Source organism: Muntiacus reevesi, chromosome 2, assembly GCF_963930625.1.
Source record: "Muntiacus reevesi chromosome 2, mMunRee1.1, whole genome shotgun sequence".
NCBI classification, from domain to species: Eukaryota; Metazoa; Chordata; class Mammalia; order Artiodactyla; family Cervidae; genus Muntiacus; species Muntiacus reevesi.
The window spans coordinates 187,589,650-187,605,877 of record NC_089250.1 but is presented as its reverse complement, the minus strand read 5'-3'; the positions used below and the strand labels follow the sequence as shown (position 1 = coordinate 187,605,877).

The 16,228-nt window shown below is 46.5% G+C and overlaps 1 protein-coding gene across 2 annotated transcripts in view; it reads left to right on the top strand.

The window, feature by feature from the left end:
• GRIN2A (glutamate ionotropic receptor NMDA type subunit 2A) overlaps positions 1 to 9,715 on the top strand; it is a 420,050-nt gene extending 410,335 nt beyond the window's left edge. The window contains exons 11-13 of one of the 2 annotated variants that reach the window (XM_065920288.1): positions 1,883 to 2,121; positions 7,916 to 9,088; positions 9,432 to 9,452. In XM_065920288.1, the coding sequence (XP_065776360.1) occupies positions 1,883 to 2,121; positions 7,916 to 9,088; positions 9,432 to 9,452 (1,433 nt within the window). Of the gene's footprint in view, positions 1 to 1,882; positions 2,122 to 7,915 lie in introns of both variants that reach the window. The other variant, XM_065920287.1, reaches the window with a different exon arrangement.
• Positions 9,716 to 16,228: the final 6,513 nt, after the last annotated feature.

The following is a 16,228-nucleotide window of genomic DNA, read 5'->3' as shown; positions in this document are numbered from 1 at the left end:
AATGCTTCCAAAATGAAAGTTATGAGTCATCAGACTGAAGAATCACAGAGTCCAGAGCAGAACAAATAAAACATATCCATACCTAGATTCCACACAAAGATAGAATGAAATTCTTAAAAGTGATTAGAGAGAAAATATAGATTGCATAGAAAGTAATGATAAAAACATGATGAGCTGACCTCTCCACAATTACAATCTAGGTCAGAAGGACACATAATAACATCTCCAAAAGGTCTAAGAAAAATAAGTGGCACCTCCAGTTTCCATGTTCAGACAAGTGTTTCAAGAGTGAGAACAAACAGAAAGCAATATACACACATTTCATAAAACTTAAAGAGAGCAATGTGAAAGCAATAATTATGATTAATCTCTTCAAAGAAAATCAGACATTTTGAGCATTTATTTTTCTCTGCAAGTGTTTTTTTTATTGAAGTGTAGTTGATTTACAATGTTATATTAAAGTGTGCAATAGAACAATTCAATATTTTTATAGATTATACTCCACTTAAAGGTATTACAAAATAATGGTTACATTCCCCTGTGCTATACAATATATCCTTGTTGTTGACATATTTTATACATAGTCATTTGTATTTCTTAATCCTATACTTCTGTCTTTTATATCTTAGAGATCACATGTATATGCAATATAGTTGTACTCTTCATTTAACATTCTAGGCATCTTTTTTGATTTTCACTGTTTTTGAAGGATAACTCTTAAAGGCCTGAATCATAGTCTAAGCACCATGGTTTAGTGAATTGCTAGACAGTTAGTATAATTACTAGACATTTAGACCAGAGAATTTCCTCCTAAATGGCAACTGGATCAAATACACATAAAAGAGAGACAAAATGATGCTTTTTTTTTTTCCATTGAAAATCCCACCTGCTTCTTTAGTTGCCTGCAGAAGTGGGGAAGTATTTAGTTTGCAAGGGGCCATTTAGAAGCTATTGAGTTGTTTCTTTGCAGGGAACACTTTGTGCCCTAAGTGCATTGCTTGAGGTGACTTTTTGGAATAATCTTTGATGCTCTAAACAAAGAAATGACTAGGGTATGCTTCCTGTACAAACGTGTACCAGGCTCATGCTGGGTGCTTCCTGGACAACAAACCCTTGCAGGCTACTATTTAGGAGAACTTACCTACATGTAGGAATTTTACATATGTGAGCTCCTTTGATCTTCCCTAGAACCGGAGGGAGTATGCACTATTATTCTACCCATTTCGTGGACAGGATCACTGTGGCTCTGAGGTAACACAGCTAGTCAGTGAGGAAGTCATAACAGGAATGCAAGTCTTCCCACTGCAGCCTACTGTCAGCTTATCCCATGTCCTGTTCTAGGCTTGGGTGGATGTTGGGGATGTTGGGGATACAGAAAAGCAGGGTGCTGTGTGCTTTGTCACTCAGCCGTGTCCGACTCTTTGCAGCCCCATGGACTGTAGCCCACCAGGCTCCTCTGTCCATGGGATTCTCCAGACAAGAATACTGGAATGGGTTGCCATGCCCTCCTCCAGGGGATCGTCCCAACCCAGGGATTGAACCCAGGTCTCCTGCATTGCAGGCAGATTCTTTATGGTCTGAGCCAGCAGGGAAGCCCAAAGCAGGATGGGAAGAACATTATAATAATGACCAAAAGGAGAGAGAGAGATTCAGGGACTGCGCCAAATTCTCTCTAGACCGGATCTCATTTCATCCTCCTACAACGAGGCTACGTAGGTGTTGCCATCATTATGTTCAGCTGACCAGGGAGTGAATGCAGAGCTCAGTCCCTCCCCTTGAGGTTGCGCAGCTGTAAGTCACACGTGTCTGCCCCAAGCTCAGGGCCGTCTGCCCGCGGCGCGGGCCCTGCCCCTCACCTCCTTGGCTCTTGTCTTCCGTCCAGGGGAGATGGAGGAGCTGGAGACGCTGTGGCTCACGGGGATCTGCCACAATGAGAAGAACGAGGTGATGAGCAGCCAGCTGGACATCGACAACATGGCGGGCGTGTTCTACATGCTGGCGGCCGCCATGGCGCTCAGCCTCATCACCTTCATCTGGGAGCATCTCTTCTACTGGAAGCTGCGCTTCTGCTTCACGGGCGTCTGCTCCGACCGGCCGGGCCTGCTCTTCTCCATCAGCAGGGTCAGTATCCCCGACGGCTACTTCCCTCTGCAGCAGGCAGCTCCAGAAAAGCACTGGGGCTCCCAGAGTGCTTCGGGACCCCTGGGCGCGGGGTGGGGGGTCTGCACACCCTCCCCTCGCTCACCAACCCCTCTCGGATGTGTTTAAAGGGCCCCAGGTTCTGTGCTCATGAGCCAGAAGGCTGTGCAAGCCAGAAATGGAAGGTGAATAAATAAGGCAGGCTGGGCCTGAGAAAAATGGCACAAATGGAATGAAAAATAGCAACTGGACCTGGGTGTCAAGGGGAGAGAGCCGTGGAGACTGTGCTAAAATATGACATCAAACCCAAAAGCTATGATCATTCTCTGTTCTTGCTGAGGATGGTCTTGGTGGAAGGCAAGGCCAATTTTCAGTTTTTGTAGGGGAACATGGCCATCTGGTTATACAGGGAAACTTTCATTTTTTATTTTAAATTTTTTTGGTTGTGCTGTGAGGCAGGCAGGATCTTAGTTCCCCAACCAGGGATCAAACCCGCACCCCCTGCCACGAAAGTGGGGAATCTTAACCACTGGACCACCAGGGACGTCCCTCAATTTTTAAATGTTAGTAACTAATTCCATTGAAAAGCAGAAAAACACCAAAACACATGGGCTAAGCGCAGCCAGTCTGCGGCCTCCCTGACAAGCACCCGGATATGCTCTAGGACGTTATTAAAATTCCTCTGTGGGATGCTACAATGTTTGCATGATTTCCAAGAGGTCCCATTCTGGCAAAACAGAATCACCGTGTAAAGCCTTGTGTGTACCCAGATAACAAGCCACAAGAATGTGTATGATGCAACAGAGTCCGAAATGAAACAGAGGCTTGAAGAACCACGAGAAAAGGCACACACTTCACACAGGAAACAAAATACGCGTTCAGCCCGACACAGACAGCAGCACGGCGTACACATACCATGGTCAATGCAGTCACGTGCAAGCCACAGAAATCTCCTTCATGCTGCACAACATGGCACGTGTGTGTGGCCATACACAGGTGCCCATGGGGAGATGCGTTAATCACAGTGACAGTCATGGAAGGTGCTTCTATCTGTGGGACACATTTATTTCCCAGGCACCATCTAAGGACTCTATACTCTTCATCTTATTTAACCTACAAACCACTTCTATGAGATCGGTACTGATACGGTCCTAGAGTTGGGGAAACTCACAGTTACAAGGTTAGAGGGATTACCCAACCCCGCTCAGCCCCTTGCTGGAGCCAGGATCTGACTCTAGGTGGTATAGTAACAACCTGAGCCCACAGTCTTACATAAGCAACAGAGATCATATACAAGCAAAATAAGAGATTTGGTACAAATCATACTACACACACATATATGCACACAACTGAATGATGTTTACCAGTTCAACACAAACTAGTCACTTACTTGGATCAAATAAAAGCACATACATACATACATATTGTTCACTGATCTTCCAACACAGTATATGGGCTTCCCTGGCGGCTCAGATGGTAAAGAACCCGCTTGCAATTGCTGGAGGGTTCGATCCTTGGGTCAGGAAGATCCCCTGGAGAAGGAAATGGCAACCCACTCCAGTATTCTTGCCTGGAGAATTCCATGGACAGAGGAGCCTGGTGGGCTACAGTCGCAGAGTCAGACACAACTGACGCTAACGCTTTCACTTTACATACATACATATTGTTTACTGATCTTCAAACGCAGTATAATATTATCTATCTACCTGATAATCAATGTCATCTACCTATCCACCCATTCACCCACCCATCCATCCATCCATCCGTTCATTTATCCATCTATCCATCCATCTATTTATCTATCTATTTCTCCCATTTACTTGCCTTGGAATTTGTTTTACTCTGAAAGAATTTAACAAATTAAGGTTTGAAACATGGTGAAAAATATGTAGTTAAGAAGCATCTTGTTTTAGATGCTAATGTTTATTGGGAAAACAAAATAATCATTTAAAGAGGAATTTGTATGTTCTTGGGGTTTGGTGGTTTTAAGAGATCCAGAAGATACACACAAGCTTAGTCAGGAGGATTTATTTTCTCCATTCAGTAGCAACTAAACTTGAGTTCTATGCAAATACATATTTCCTAATTAGCTTGATGGCATCTAAACACACAGATTGCTTAAAAATAACAACGTGCATGCATGTAGCTAGGTATTAAGCCAACTTTAAGCTAATTCTCTCCGCCAATTACTGAAGGCTTTCCATATCCAAGTGATTCTGGGATTGCCATGAGCAAATGCACACAATTGCCTTTACTTGTAAATCCTGCTTGTTTTTGAAAGAGCGCTCCTTCTGTCCGAGATAGCATTAAGGAAGCCAAGTGAGAATTGTTATTCTGAGAAATGAACTAAACCCCTCACTCCTGTTCCAAGCCTCTTGAGGGACAGGCGTGAAGGGGGAACTGAGTGTAGCTTTGCTGTGTTGTGTCCTTGACAAGCCAGGACCTGAACTTCCATCTCCCCCTCCCTAGTGGAGAGAGGACCCCATGTCCCACGGGACACCAACTGGAGGTGCCTGCCCTTTTGCAGTGGTTAAGGGCAAAAGCCAGAACTCAGAGAGTCATTTATTTTACATTAGAACCAAGCTTCTCCCATAGCTGTGACTTTTGTCCATTACGACTTACAAAAAAGGCATCCTCTCTTCTGTGGGATACTTTTAATTTTTGTTTCCTCTCTAAAACGCTGTCCCTTTCATTATAAAAAAAATATTCACTGTCATCAGCAAAGAGAACCGCTTCGGTTGTCTCCTAAGATGTGAGGAATGGGAGACATAGCAAAGCCACAGTCCAAGGAGGTGGAAACCATGACATCCTTCCAGAGAGCTCAGAAGAGAGCTTGAGACAACTTCTGGCTGGCCTGCAATGGGGACGGCAGAATAGAAGTCACGTACCGTCTTAGCCGGGGCATCCCAGGTGGCGCAGTGGTAAAGAATCCATCTGCCAATGCAGGAGGTTCAGGAGACGCAGGTTCAATCTCTAGGTTGGGAAAATGCCCTGGAGGAGGAAATGGCAACCCACTGCAGTATTCTTGCCTGGAGAATTCCATGGGCAGAGGAGCCTCGTGGGGCTACAGTTCATGGGGTCGCAAAAGAATCAGACACGACTTAGCAAATAACAATCGTCTTGGGCCATTCAGGCTGCTTTAACAAATTACCACTCGCTGGGTGCTTCATCAACAATAAAAACGTGACACTCACAGTTCTGGAAGCTGGAAATCTGAGATCAGGGTGTCAGCATGGTGGGGTGAGGGCCTCTTCTAAGTTGCCCTTGTGCTGAAGAAATGAAAGGGCTCTGTGGGTCTCTTTTATATAGGAAGTGCTCCTGCCAAAAACCCCACCTTGGTCCACATGACCTAAGCACCCACATACTACTAATACATCACCTTTGGGAGCTGGGATCTCAATACATGAATTAGAAGGCTAGAGGGGACACAAATAAACAGAGGATACCAGACACTTTAGGCATCAGGCCCAGGTGCCAAGGAACCAAGGAGGACAGTCGTGCTCAGGCCCCACTGAGAATGTTCTGAAAGGTCAGGGTCCTCTGGGAGTTGGAAGATGGACAGAGCCAGTTGTCTGGGACAGCATGTTGAGTCTGCAGTGCTCCCTTCATCTGAACCCTTCATGGGGCCGAGAGGGCATATCACTTACACAATCCATAAAAGGTAGTCAGAGTCTGTGAATAATAGAGAAGGAAAGGAGGACCTCTGCAGGGAAGAAAGAAACCCCAACCCAGGGATTGGCCTTCCAAGGTAGGGTTTGGGCAGCATATGGGATCAGAAAGCCACAGTGGCTTTCCAGAGCTAATGTGCCGTGGTGAAGAGTAGTGGCCGTTTCCTGCGGCTCTGATCACGGACCCGCTGTGTGAGAGACAGAGGGGAGGGGTGACAGTGGGGATGATGGAGCAGCTCACCCACTCACATTCATGGATGGAGCCCCGTCCACGTGAGGTGCTCTGCTTGCATTGTCAGATGTTGCCCTGACATCCGCCTTAGAGTGTATGATTCCCATTTTACAGATGTGGAACTTGAGGCTCAAAAAGATGTAGTGACTTAGCCAAGGTCACAGAGCTAATAATGGATGATGCTGAGGCTCATTTCCAGTGGGCTTCTGGCCTCTGACTCTTCCCACCCTTCTGTAATACACACTTCCTGCTCCCCATCAGCCCATCTGGAAGATGGGTCAACTCAGTTGGAGAACCCCCGCCAACCCAACCTGGGGTACAGGCCAGGTCCATCATGTTGACTCCTTCCCGAGGCTTTGCCAGGCAGATCTGCACCTGGGAACTGCCTTAGCTGTGTCATGCGAGCCCCCGGGGAAACCAGGGATGAGAAAAAGCAGTCGGCCGCCATCCTCCCAGCTCTTGAAACATAGCTCAGCTCCCTGGCCACTTCTGAGGGCCTCCTGCAAATACGAGACAACGAGCTCGTCTCGGCATGCGGGAGCACACCACTCTGATGGGGGAGGTTGGAGGCGAGTTCTCAAAATCTCTAAAAGGAAGACAGAAGCTCATTAAAATAAAATTGCAAAGTTAGAAAAACATGTAAAAGCTAATGTTCTCACAGTGCTAACAACAGGAAGAAAAGGCTCTGATCTTGGCTGATTCAGACATGTAGGAGACAAGCTGATCTTCACCCAATATAGCAGAGTCCCTCTAGGTTAGCGTATGAGACGATTACATCACTGAATTGGTCAGGGAAAGCTTAAGTTAGCATAAAAGATTCAAAAGCCCTGCCCTGTGTGAAATACACATTTGTACAGTTTGACATCCAGCAGCCTCAGAAGCAAAAAGGAGACGCTGCTTCCTGGCAGGGAACAGGGAAAGAGACCACTCAGGGCCTCGAGAAGGAGACGAGAGGAAAGACTGCAGGAAGGTGAGAAGGGCCGTCCCCTTGTCCTGGGCAGCCTTCATCACGCAGCCTGGGGTGGAGAGGTCCGAGGAAGAGATGCTGAAACACGCAACTGTAGGCTTTGCTGCTTACTCTTCCTTGACGCAGTGGAGACTGTCTCTCGAAGACAAGAAGGATGCAGGAGGGCAAACAGTGGTGGCTGTCACAGTTACATGAGCATCCCTGTGGGTTCTGAGCATCCCTACCATGGGGATCAATGGGGCTGCTGTCATCAGAGTCTACACTTTTCACACATCCTTCCTATGACTTTACCCCAGGGTCAGTGGCAGCTTCTGCATCCCTTTCACAACCCGCTTCTTGGGCCAGACCCCTTCAGTCTCTGGAGAACCAGGTCAGACCCTGAAGCCTGGACCTGATTGTTCCGTTTAGGTTGCTATTGTTGTTCAGTTGCTAAATCGTGTCTGACTCTTTGTGACCCTATGGATTCTAGCCCCCCAGACTCTTCTGTTCATGGGATTTCTCAGTCAAGAATACTGGGGTGGGTTGCCATTTCCTACTCCAGGGGATCTTCCCAACCCAGGGATTAAACCTACATCTCCTGCATTGCAGGCAGATTCTTACTACTGTGCCACCTGGGAAGCCCAGTTGTATGAGGACTAGAGGATATTTTTTCCTCAAATTCCATGTATGACTATTGGCAAACGTGTCGGATAATCTTGATAATCTAAGTAAATCAGATAATCAAACCAGAGAGGCAAGGGAAGCCTGATGCTCTACTACTGGTCTCATACACTTAAGAAACATCAGGATTCAGACTGCATCTCACTGTTTCTCCCAGGCACCTAAGTCTCTCCTTTGCAGAGAGAGTTCAGGAGTGACATGGTTTCGTGTCCCTGATACCGCTGATGGTGTTTCTGTTCCTCCCCACAGGGCATCTACAGCTGCATTCACGGAGTGCACATTGAAGAGAAGAAGAAGTCTCCGGACTTCAACCTGACTGGATCCCAGAGCAACATGTTAAAACTCCTTCGATCTGCCAAAAACATCTCCAACTTGTCCAACATGAACTCCTCAAGGATGGATTCCCCCAAGAGAGCTGCAGACTTCATCCAGCGGGGCTCCCTCATCATGGACGTGGTTTCAGATAAGGGCAACCTGGTCTACTCAGACAACCGGTCCTTCCAGGGGAAAGACAGCATCTTCGGGGACAACATGAACGAACTCCAGACCTTTGTGGCCAACAGGCACAAGGATAACCTCAACAACTATGTGTTCCAGGGCCAGCATCCTCTGACTCTCAACGAGTCCAACCCCAACACAGTGGAGGTGGCCGTCAGCACGGAGTCCAAAGGGAATTCCCGGCCCCGGCAGCTTTGGAAGAAATCGATGGAGTCGCTCCGCCAAGACTCCCTGACCCAGAACCCCATCTCCCAGAGGGACGAGGGGCCCGTGGAGAACAGGACCCACTCCCTGAAGAGTCCTCGGTACCTTCCTGAAGAGGTGGCCCACTCGGACGTGTCCGAAACATCAAGCCGGGCCGCATGCCACCGGGAGCCCGACAACAATAAGAATCACAAGGCCAAGGACAACTTCAAGAGGTCCATGGCCTCCAAGTACCCCAAGGACTGCAGCGAGGCAGAGCGCTCCTACCTGAAAACCAAGGCAAGCTCCCCTAGGGACAAGATCTACACCATCGATGGTGAGAAGGAGCCCAGTTTCCACCTCGATCCACCCCCGTTTGCAGAAAGCATGGCCCTCCCCGAGAACGTGGACTTCCCCGACACCTACCAGGAGCGCGGAGAGAGCTTCCGCAAGGGGGACTCCACGCTGCCCCTCAACCGGAACACCCTGCATGAGGAGGACGTGCTCCCCAACAACGAGCCGTACAAACTCTACTCCAAGCACTTCAGCCTGAAAGACAAGAGCTCCCCACACAGCGAGGGCAGCGACCGGTACCGCCAGAACTCCACGCACTGCCGGAGCTGCCTGTCCAACCTGCCCACCTACGCGGGCCACTTCACCATGCGGTCCCCCTTCAAGTGCGACGCCTGCCTGCGGATGGGGAACCTCTATGACATCGACGAGGACCAGATGCTTCAGGAGACGGGGAACCCCGCCACCCAGGAGGAGGTCTACCAGCAGGACTGGGCCCCGAACAGCGCCCTCCAGCTCCAAAAGAATAAGCTGAGGATCAGCCGGCAGCACTCATATGATAACATCCTCGACAAACCCAGGGAGGTGGACCTTAGCAGGCCCTCCCGGAGCATCAGCCTCAAGGACCGCGAACGGCTCCTGGAGGGAAACCTGTACGGGAGTCTCTTTAGCGTCCCCTCCAGCAAACTCGCGGGGAACAAGGGTTCCCTTTTCCCCCAGGGCCTGGAGGTCGGCAAGCGGAGCAAGTCCCTCTTGCCGGACCACACCTCCGAGAACCCTTTCCTCCACTCCTACGGGGATGACCAACGCTTAGTGATCGGGAGGTGCCCCTCGGACCCTTACAAACACTCGCTGCCGTCCCAGGCTGCGAACGACGGCTATCTCCGCTCGTCCTTGAGGTCGACGGCGTCATACTGTTCCAGGGACAGTAGAGGCCACAGCGACGTGTATATTTCAGAGCATGTTATGCCTTATGCTGCAAATAAGAATAATATGTACTCTGCCCCCAGGGTTTTAAATTCCTGCAGCAATAGACGTGTGTACAAGAAAATGCCTAGTATCGAATCTGATGTTTAAAACCTTCCATTAATGTTTTATCTATAGGGAAACATGCCTAATGGCCAACGTTCCAGACGGGTAAATGGTGGATGCCCCAATAGTGCCCCGACCAGAGGACGAGGATTTAGGAAGGTATTTTTCAGTTGGTTCTTTTTGCACATGGCTCCAAGCCGTAGTCTTCCACTCAAGGAATCTTGTGAGGTGTGTGCTGAGCACGCGAGAGCCCAGATAGGTGAGTCCTTAACCAAAAACCAATCCACACCAGGGCGAGTCTCCTGGACGTGCCCGCCAGGTATGTCGCAATAACGACGCATCGGATGCCAGTGGTCATGTGATGAGTTCCTATATTCCAAATCCCATTAAGACCAGCCCACCCTGTAATTTCCTCATCAGAAATGCCTCACGGTTTCTCTGATACAGAATAAGCAATATGGTATGCATGTAAACCTGACACAAAATAAAACAAGAATGCATTCGCACTGTAGCCAGACGGAGTGTGCCAGAGATTAGGAAGTTCGGCTTTCCAAGTGGTTCAGCTTTATTGTTCTGCCTCCCATGATGGCCCTGGCCCAACCCCAGAACTCCAGGCTCCCCCAGAGGATAGCAAACTCGCGTGTTTATGGTTCATTCTGCTGGCTTCCTCGTAGTCCATTTCCAAGACACATGGAGTGACAGGCCCAGGAGGACCCTCACATAGAGAGCGACAAGAGTCTCTTTGGATGTCCGTTTGTGTATTTCACAGACACGCTCTCACCCTTGGCTTCGGTGGTCTTGCTCAGAGCTGCCAGACTCACACATGTGTGTCTTCGATACCGTAAGTGTGGATCTTCCGTCTATGATGCAGCAGCCCTTGTAGTTGATCCCAGAGACTCCTGTGTACGTAAGTTTGCGTTTCCCCCTCTTCTGGTGATGACTCAGGGTTGTATAGTATCTGTTACTCTCCCCCCCCTCCAGGAACCATCACTCGTTCAGTCCCCCGAGTCGCCATGGTGGTGTTTAATTCAGTGTGCGTTGCTGTTCCCAGCATGGTGAATGTGGGGGCACGTGCCGGCGGCCACACGTGTGCCGTGATCTCTAAGAAGTAAAATGCCATCTGTCTTGCTGAAGGCCAGTGTGGCCATAGGGCAATCTTCCTTAACCCGTCCTGAAATTCGGCAGGACATGCGTCCCTGCTCCAACCTCCTTAAATCCACAGCCTTCAAAACAGGAGAGACACTCAAGTATCTACCCTGAGCATCCTCCCAATTGTGGATAATCTTTAGTGGGACGGGTGATTCTTCTCTTCTGAAACAGTTGCTCTGTTGAAGGCCAGCTGCCTACCAGCACCAACAGAACTCGCAAAATTCCTCGAGGCATTTGTCATTTCCGAGTCACTTCCATCATCCCGTTCTCACTCGCCTCAAACCTGTGCAAAAATGATAGGAAATGATACTCATTTTTGTCCACTGTGGGGCAAGGCTGGGGAATCTTGACACATAAGCAGCTCTCAGCACAGCATTCAGCGTGCCCCTGCAAAGGACGGGCAAGTTGTTACTTTATGACACTTCACCAGAACAGAATTTTCCAGCTTAAAAATTAAACATGATGAAAACCACAGACAATACTCATTACATATTTTATACAGTTCAAATCTAGTAATTAGCGTGTTTTAAATATATGAATATACCTGAGATGTTTGGGCTAAGTAGCCACCTCACTTGCACAGTCCCTGGATCTGTGTTGGTGTCCTGTTACAGAAGCCCTAGGCTAATGCAAACTAACTGGACCATTCTCCAGGCTCCTCCTGCATTTTGCCCTGGGCTCTTGGAGGAGGGGACAGAATCACGGCTTGAAAAGTTAACCCGGGTCTTAGAGTCCTGCCATGTTCTGTCTTGTAGGCAGTGATTTCCTGTGAGTGGGCAGGTGCCAGGAATAATTCTCTTCGAGCTTGAGGATTCATTGAATAGCTCCATCTTTGAGATAGGGCACCTGATCTACCATATTCCTATAATGATGAGCAGTGGTTGCTGAGAAGTTCAGGGTCAGTGGGAGAGAGGCAGAGGGAGCCAGTGAGAGTCTTTGAGGTGGACAGGCAGAAGGGGCTGACAAGGTACCGAAGATGAATGCACTTGAATGTTGCATTTTATTTCTTGGATGTTGCACCTTTGCTTCTCCAGCGGTGGAGGAGCCTCGATTAAAGAGCCCAGAATAGCCCCGTAATCGCTATTCTCATGCACACCTCTGATCGTATCATCTTTTACCATGTCCCGCCTTTGCCCTTCCAGTGTTTTTCAGACCTGTACACCCCCAGCCAGGATCACCTCCATCTCCTCACAAGAGTGCCATGTCTTAACACAAAATGAATTGAAGTCTCCCAGAAGAGAGCCCATGGTACATCACCAATCTAAAGAGGCTATCTGTCTTTCTCCAATGTCCTCAAAACCAAGGAGCTGCCAAAGGTGGCAGAGATCTCCAGGGAGAGTGAGAACTACACTCGGAATGACCCCGTAGATCAAAAAGCCTTCTTCTAATAACAACATTAGTTCTGCTGTTAACCCCATACCTCTCTGGGTGTAGAAACTAAATATATGGCTTTGGGAAGAATCAACAGCAATGCAGCCAAAAAAAAAGAAAAAAGTATACCCTTCCTCTAATAGCAAAAGGGTTTTTTAAAAAAGAAATAGCTAGGGTTGGATGCTATGTAATAAGTACATCATTTCCTTCCTCCACAGATTCACTGACACCTAATAGTGATGATCCCAAACATAAGAAAATCGACCATTGATTGATGGTCATTTTCTGATGGAAAGATAGTGATGTCGAGCTATTAGAAGGCCATCCAAGTCTTTCAGTTCTTTGGGGAAAGAGTAGCAGGAGTCTAATGTCCAGAGGTAAATCACACCTACAGAACAGGAGGTGATAAGAATTACAGGACCCTGAACCATGGGTTCATTACAGAAGATTCCTCAGACACATCTCAACTCTGAGTCCTTAGATTTGTTGATGCTGAGGATCCAGGATCTCTGACCTCAAAGGTGTGCCTGAGTTTCATCTGACTCAGAGTCAGAACTGGTGTCCGTCATGATGCTACATTAATTCTTAATGGTTTTCATCACTTGAGAAGGACCCAGATAGGTTATAGTGCACATGTGCAACCAACTTAAAATGTTCTGTGTAAGAGGAGAGTCTTCTGGGATGCAGGGTCTACTCTGGGCAACCTTTGGGTTTCTGGAAAATTGTTTCCATTATCCTTACATCTGCGGGTTCCTAGGCCATCCCAGGTTTTAGTGCTCTGAAGGGCGAGATGTCAGTGGGTCTGCTTTTCTGCCAGTGAGGCTTCCATGAGAGGCGTGGGATTGCAATCATCCTACTCATTATGCTTGTATCCTTTGCAAATTGCATTGCATTCTTTTAGCCAGCACTGTCTCATGAACTGTACCTGGTTTCTCTTCCCTGTTTCATTAAGGTGCCTGAGAAGTGTTTATACTTAGGTTTTCCGACAAAAGCATTAAAATTCATCCTTTGTAGCAAACTCAGTCAAATCAATTCACACTTATTTTCAGGGGAGAAAAAAATAAAATTACACCTTGTTTACAAATGAAATAGTTTCACTTAAATGGGACTCCAGCCAAGGCAGTTAATTAGTCAAAAGATTCACGGCAGCCATGCGTTCATACATTGTTTATTCTATTTGGTATGTCTACCACTGATGTGTATTTAATATTCTGCATCTTTCTCAGGAAATGACAAATGCCCTGAATTCTTTGCAAATGGAATTGCTAATGAAAAATAAAAGAAAAAGTTGGTGTTAATTAAATGGTGATTAAAAATTTATCTCCTTTAAATCTAAAAAAGTCCAGCCTTAATAATCAGTTGTCATATAAATCAATACCTTGCACTGAAATCCTTTGCAGGGTTTAAGACCTAAATAAATACTAAGTTGAGAAACCTAAATATCTTTCAGAAGAGCTGAATATATCCGTTAACTTTATGCAAACCCTGTACTGTTTCTTTGTGTAGAGCTGTTGTTTATGAATTCTTCAAAGGGGAACATGCTTCTGAAATGGAGTCTGTTTGTATTAAGCGCAACTAGAACAGACATAATTGGACTTCAAGGGGAAAACCACCACCAACAAAAAAACTCCCCAAACTTAATAGGTGAAAGCTAAACTCAGTGGTTGGTATTTAATATGAGTCAAGGCAATTTGCATTCCAAAAGCAGTGTTTATTTTCCCTTGAGACAAAATAAGACCTTTCCAGATACTCCATCTTCTCTTGGTAAACAGTGTCCTAATTGTTTAATGAAAGGTTACCTGGAGTTTTGACTTCAAAAGTCCTCTCAGTATGCAGTTGCCCTTTCACATTCAACCCCTTTACGTTGTTCTCTGTTTCTATCTAATTGTATCAGATGAGGTCAGCTTGGCCCTTGATGGAGATCGGAGATGTCCAAATGCACTTATCCTGTGAATATCAATGCTCGGGTACACATGTATATAATATACATGCTTGTTTTCTACAATTTACACGTACATGTATTATCCAAATAAAATTGTATATAATGTAAAGTTTATGTTAAAATTTAAATGATGATAAGGATATTAACACATGGAAAACCCATTCTGGTTATTGATGGGATGATATTTCTGTAAAGAGGGCACTATTTTTTTTTAAATAATCTCAGTTCTAGGGAGGATAACAGAACCCAAGTGGCATTTGTGTGTTGGAGTTCTTGGCCCCTTATATAAAAAAATATCTGGGGTTAGGGGTGCAGGATGTAGTCTGCTCACTGTTACTCTAGAAGACAGTGCTGATACAGACATGCCCTTGATTTCTGCAAACCCGCTGAAGGGCACATTTCCTGTTTAAATGCCTTTTCTTCTTTGCCCACCCTCACTCTTTCCATGCCCGTAAATTCTCAGTATAGTATCAGCTAAGAGTGTCTGCCCACAAAGGTCTTAAAAAAACAGAACTTATAGAACTACACCAAGATTTGGGGCAAGGAGAAAGGTGATGGGAAAATTAAGAGAAAATGAAGTTGCAAAGGGGCAGTAGTCATCTGTTTAAGGCTGTCAGATCTAGAACCCGAGACTTCCGAGTCCTAGCTTGGTTCCTTTTTCCAGGTTATCTCATCCCTAGGTTTCTCTCAAGAGTGTTTCCCTGAACACCTCTAGGATCAGTGCTGGAAAACCTCACAGAACTGACCTGGCTATCTTTGCCTCTTGCCTTATACAGACCCGTGCACCCTTCTTTGAATTTGGTTTTCCTTTAAGCTCCCCCAAAACCCCTTGTCTTGGAGTCCTGGAGAAGAGAAACCTCTTTCCAGGGACTTATTCCCTGGAAAGAGTGGATAACGGGATATGGTTTAAAATCTCAAACCGAAGATGAAAACTGGCAGCGATCATTGAGGTTATAATGTTACATTTCTCGTTAGCCAAGGATGAACAAAGGGCCTTGATTAGCTGATGGAAGCTGACTAAGTATCCACTCTCCTTTTAGGGCCAATTTGGGATGGAGGAGAGGCGGAGGGACTAGAAAGTACAGTCTCTTCCCATAAGTACCTTCTAGAACTTCAGTGCCCTAGGACGAAAGACAAGAGAGAACACAGACTAAATGAAAAAACTGGAAATGATGAAGTTTTCATCAGGAGATAAAAATGTATGTGATTCCATGAACGAACAAAACAGGTAATCCCTCCCCTAGACTTACTTCCAAGTAGCTTTAGAGAATATAGTTGTTCCTGGAGATACCTGTCCACGATGGTACTCAGGACACCTAGGAGCATTGATCAGGTGAGCAGACTCGCCCTTCCCTGATTTTGCACAGGCAGGCTTGGATCTGGGTCCTCTCAGCTCTCCAATCTTTGCCACATCATGCCTCCTTCCACCTCTGCTTTATGACATGTGCTTTAAGAAAAGGTTGGGGGGAAAAATCCTCAAAGGATTGGGAAATAGACCATGATGTATAAAGACTATTTCCTGAAAGCTTTTGTGTTTGGTTTGGTTTTTGACTTGTGAAGAGTACTTTGGATAGTTCAGGGTAAAAAATGTATCAGGGAGGAAAGTAGAGAGAATTCCTGTGGAGTCCCAAGTGCCTCTGTGTTGTGGCTAGCCAAAAAGAATGCGTCAGGTGCCTGGAAAGAAAAGGGGACGATGAGACAGCAAAAGGAATTAAGGTGTATTTCAGAAAGATGGTGGGGTGGAGAAGGGGCTTATTTTTTTCTCTGTCCATCCTATTCTGTGCATTTCTGAAACATTGGGGTCTCCATTCATCCCAAGAATGTGCCTTGGTTCAGCACCTGATTTTGGAAATATCAAAATGTATCTACATTGCGTGTAGACTGTATTCTGGGTACGTCCTAGAATGCGATCCTCAAAATAGCCTGGGGATATAAGTAGGATTGCTTTCCTTTTACAGATAAGAAAACTGATTCAGGTTGGTTTCCATCTCATTCAGCCACAAGAATCTGCTAATAAAAGTGTATTATGGTCTCCTCCGGGGGAGGGGGTCAGAATAGATGTCTGGAAAAGAGATGTGTTGTTTTGAGGTCCCCGG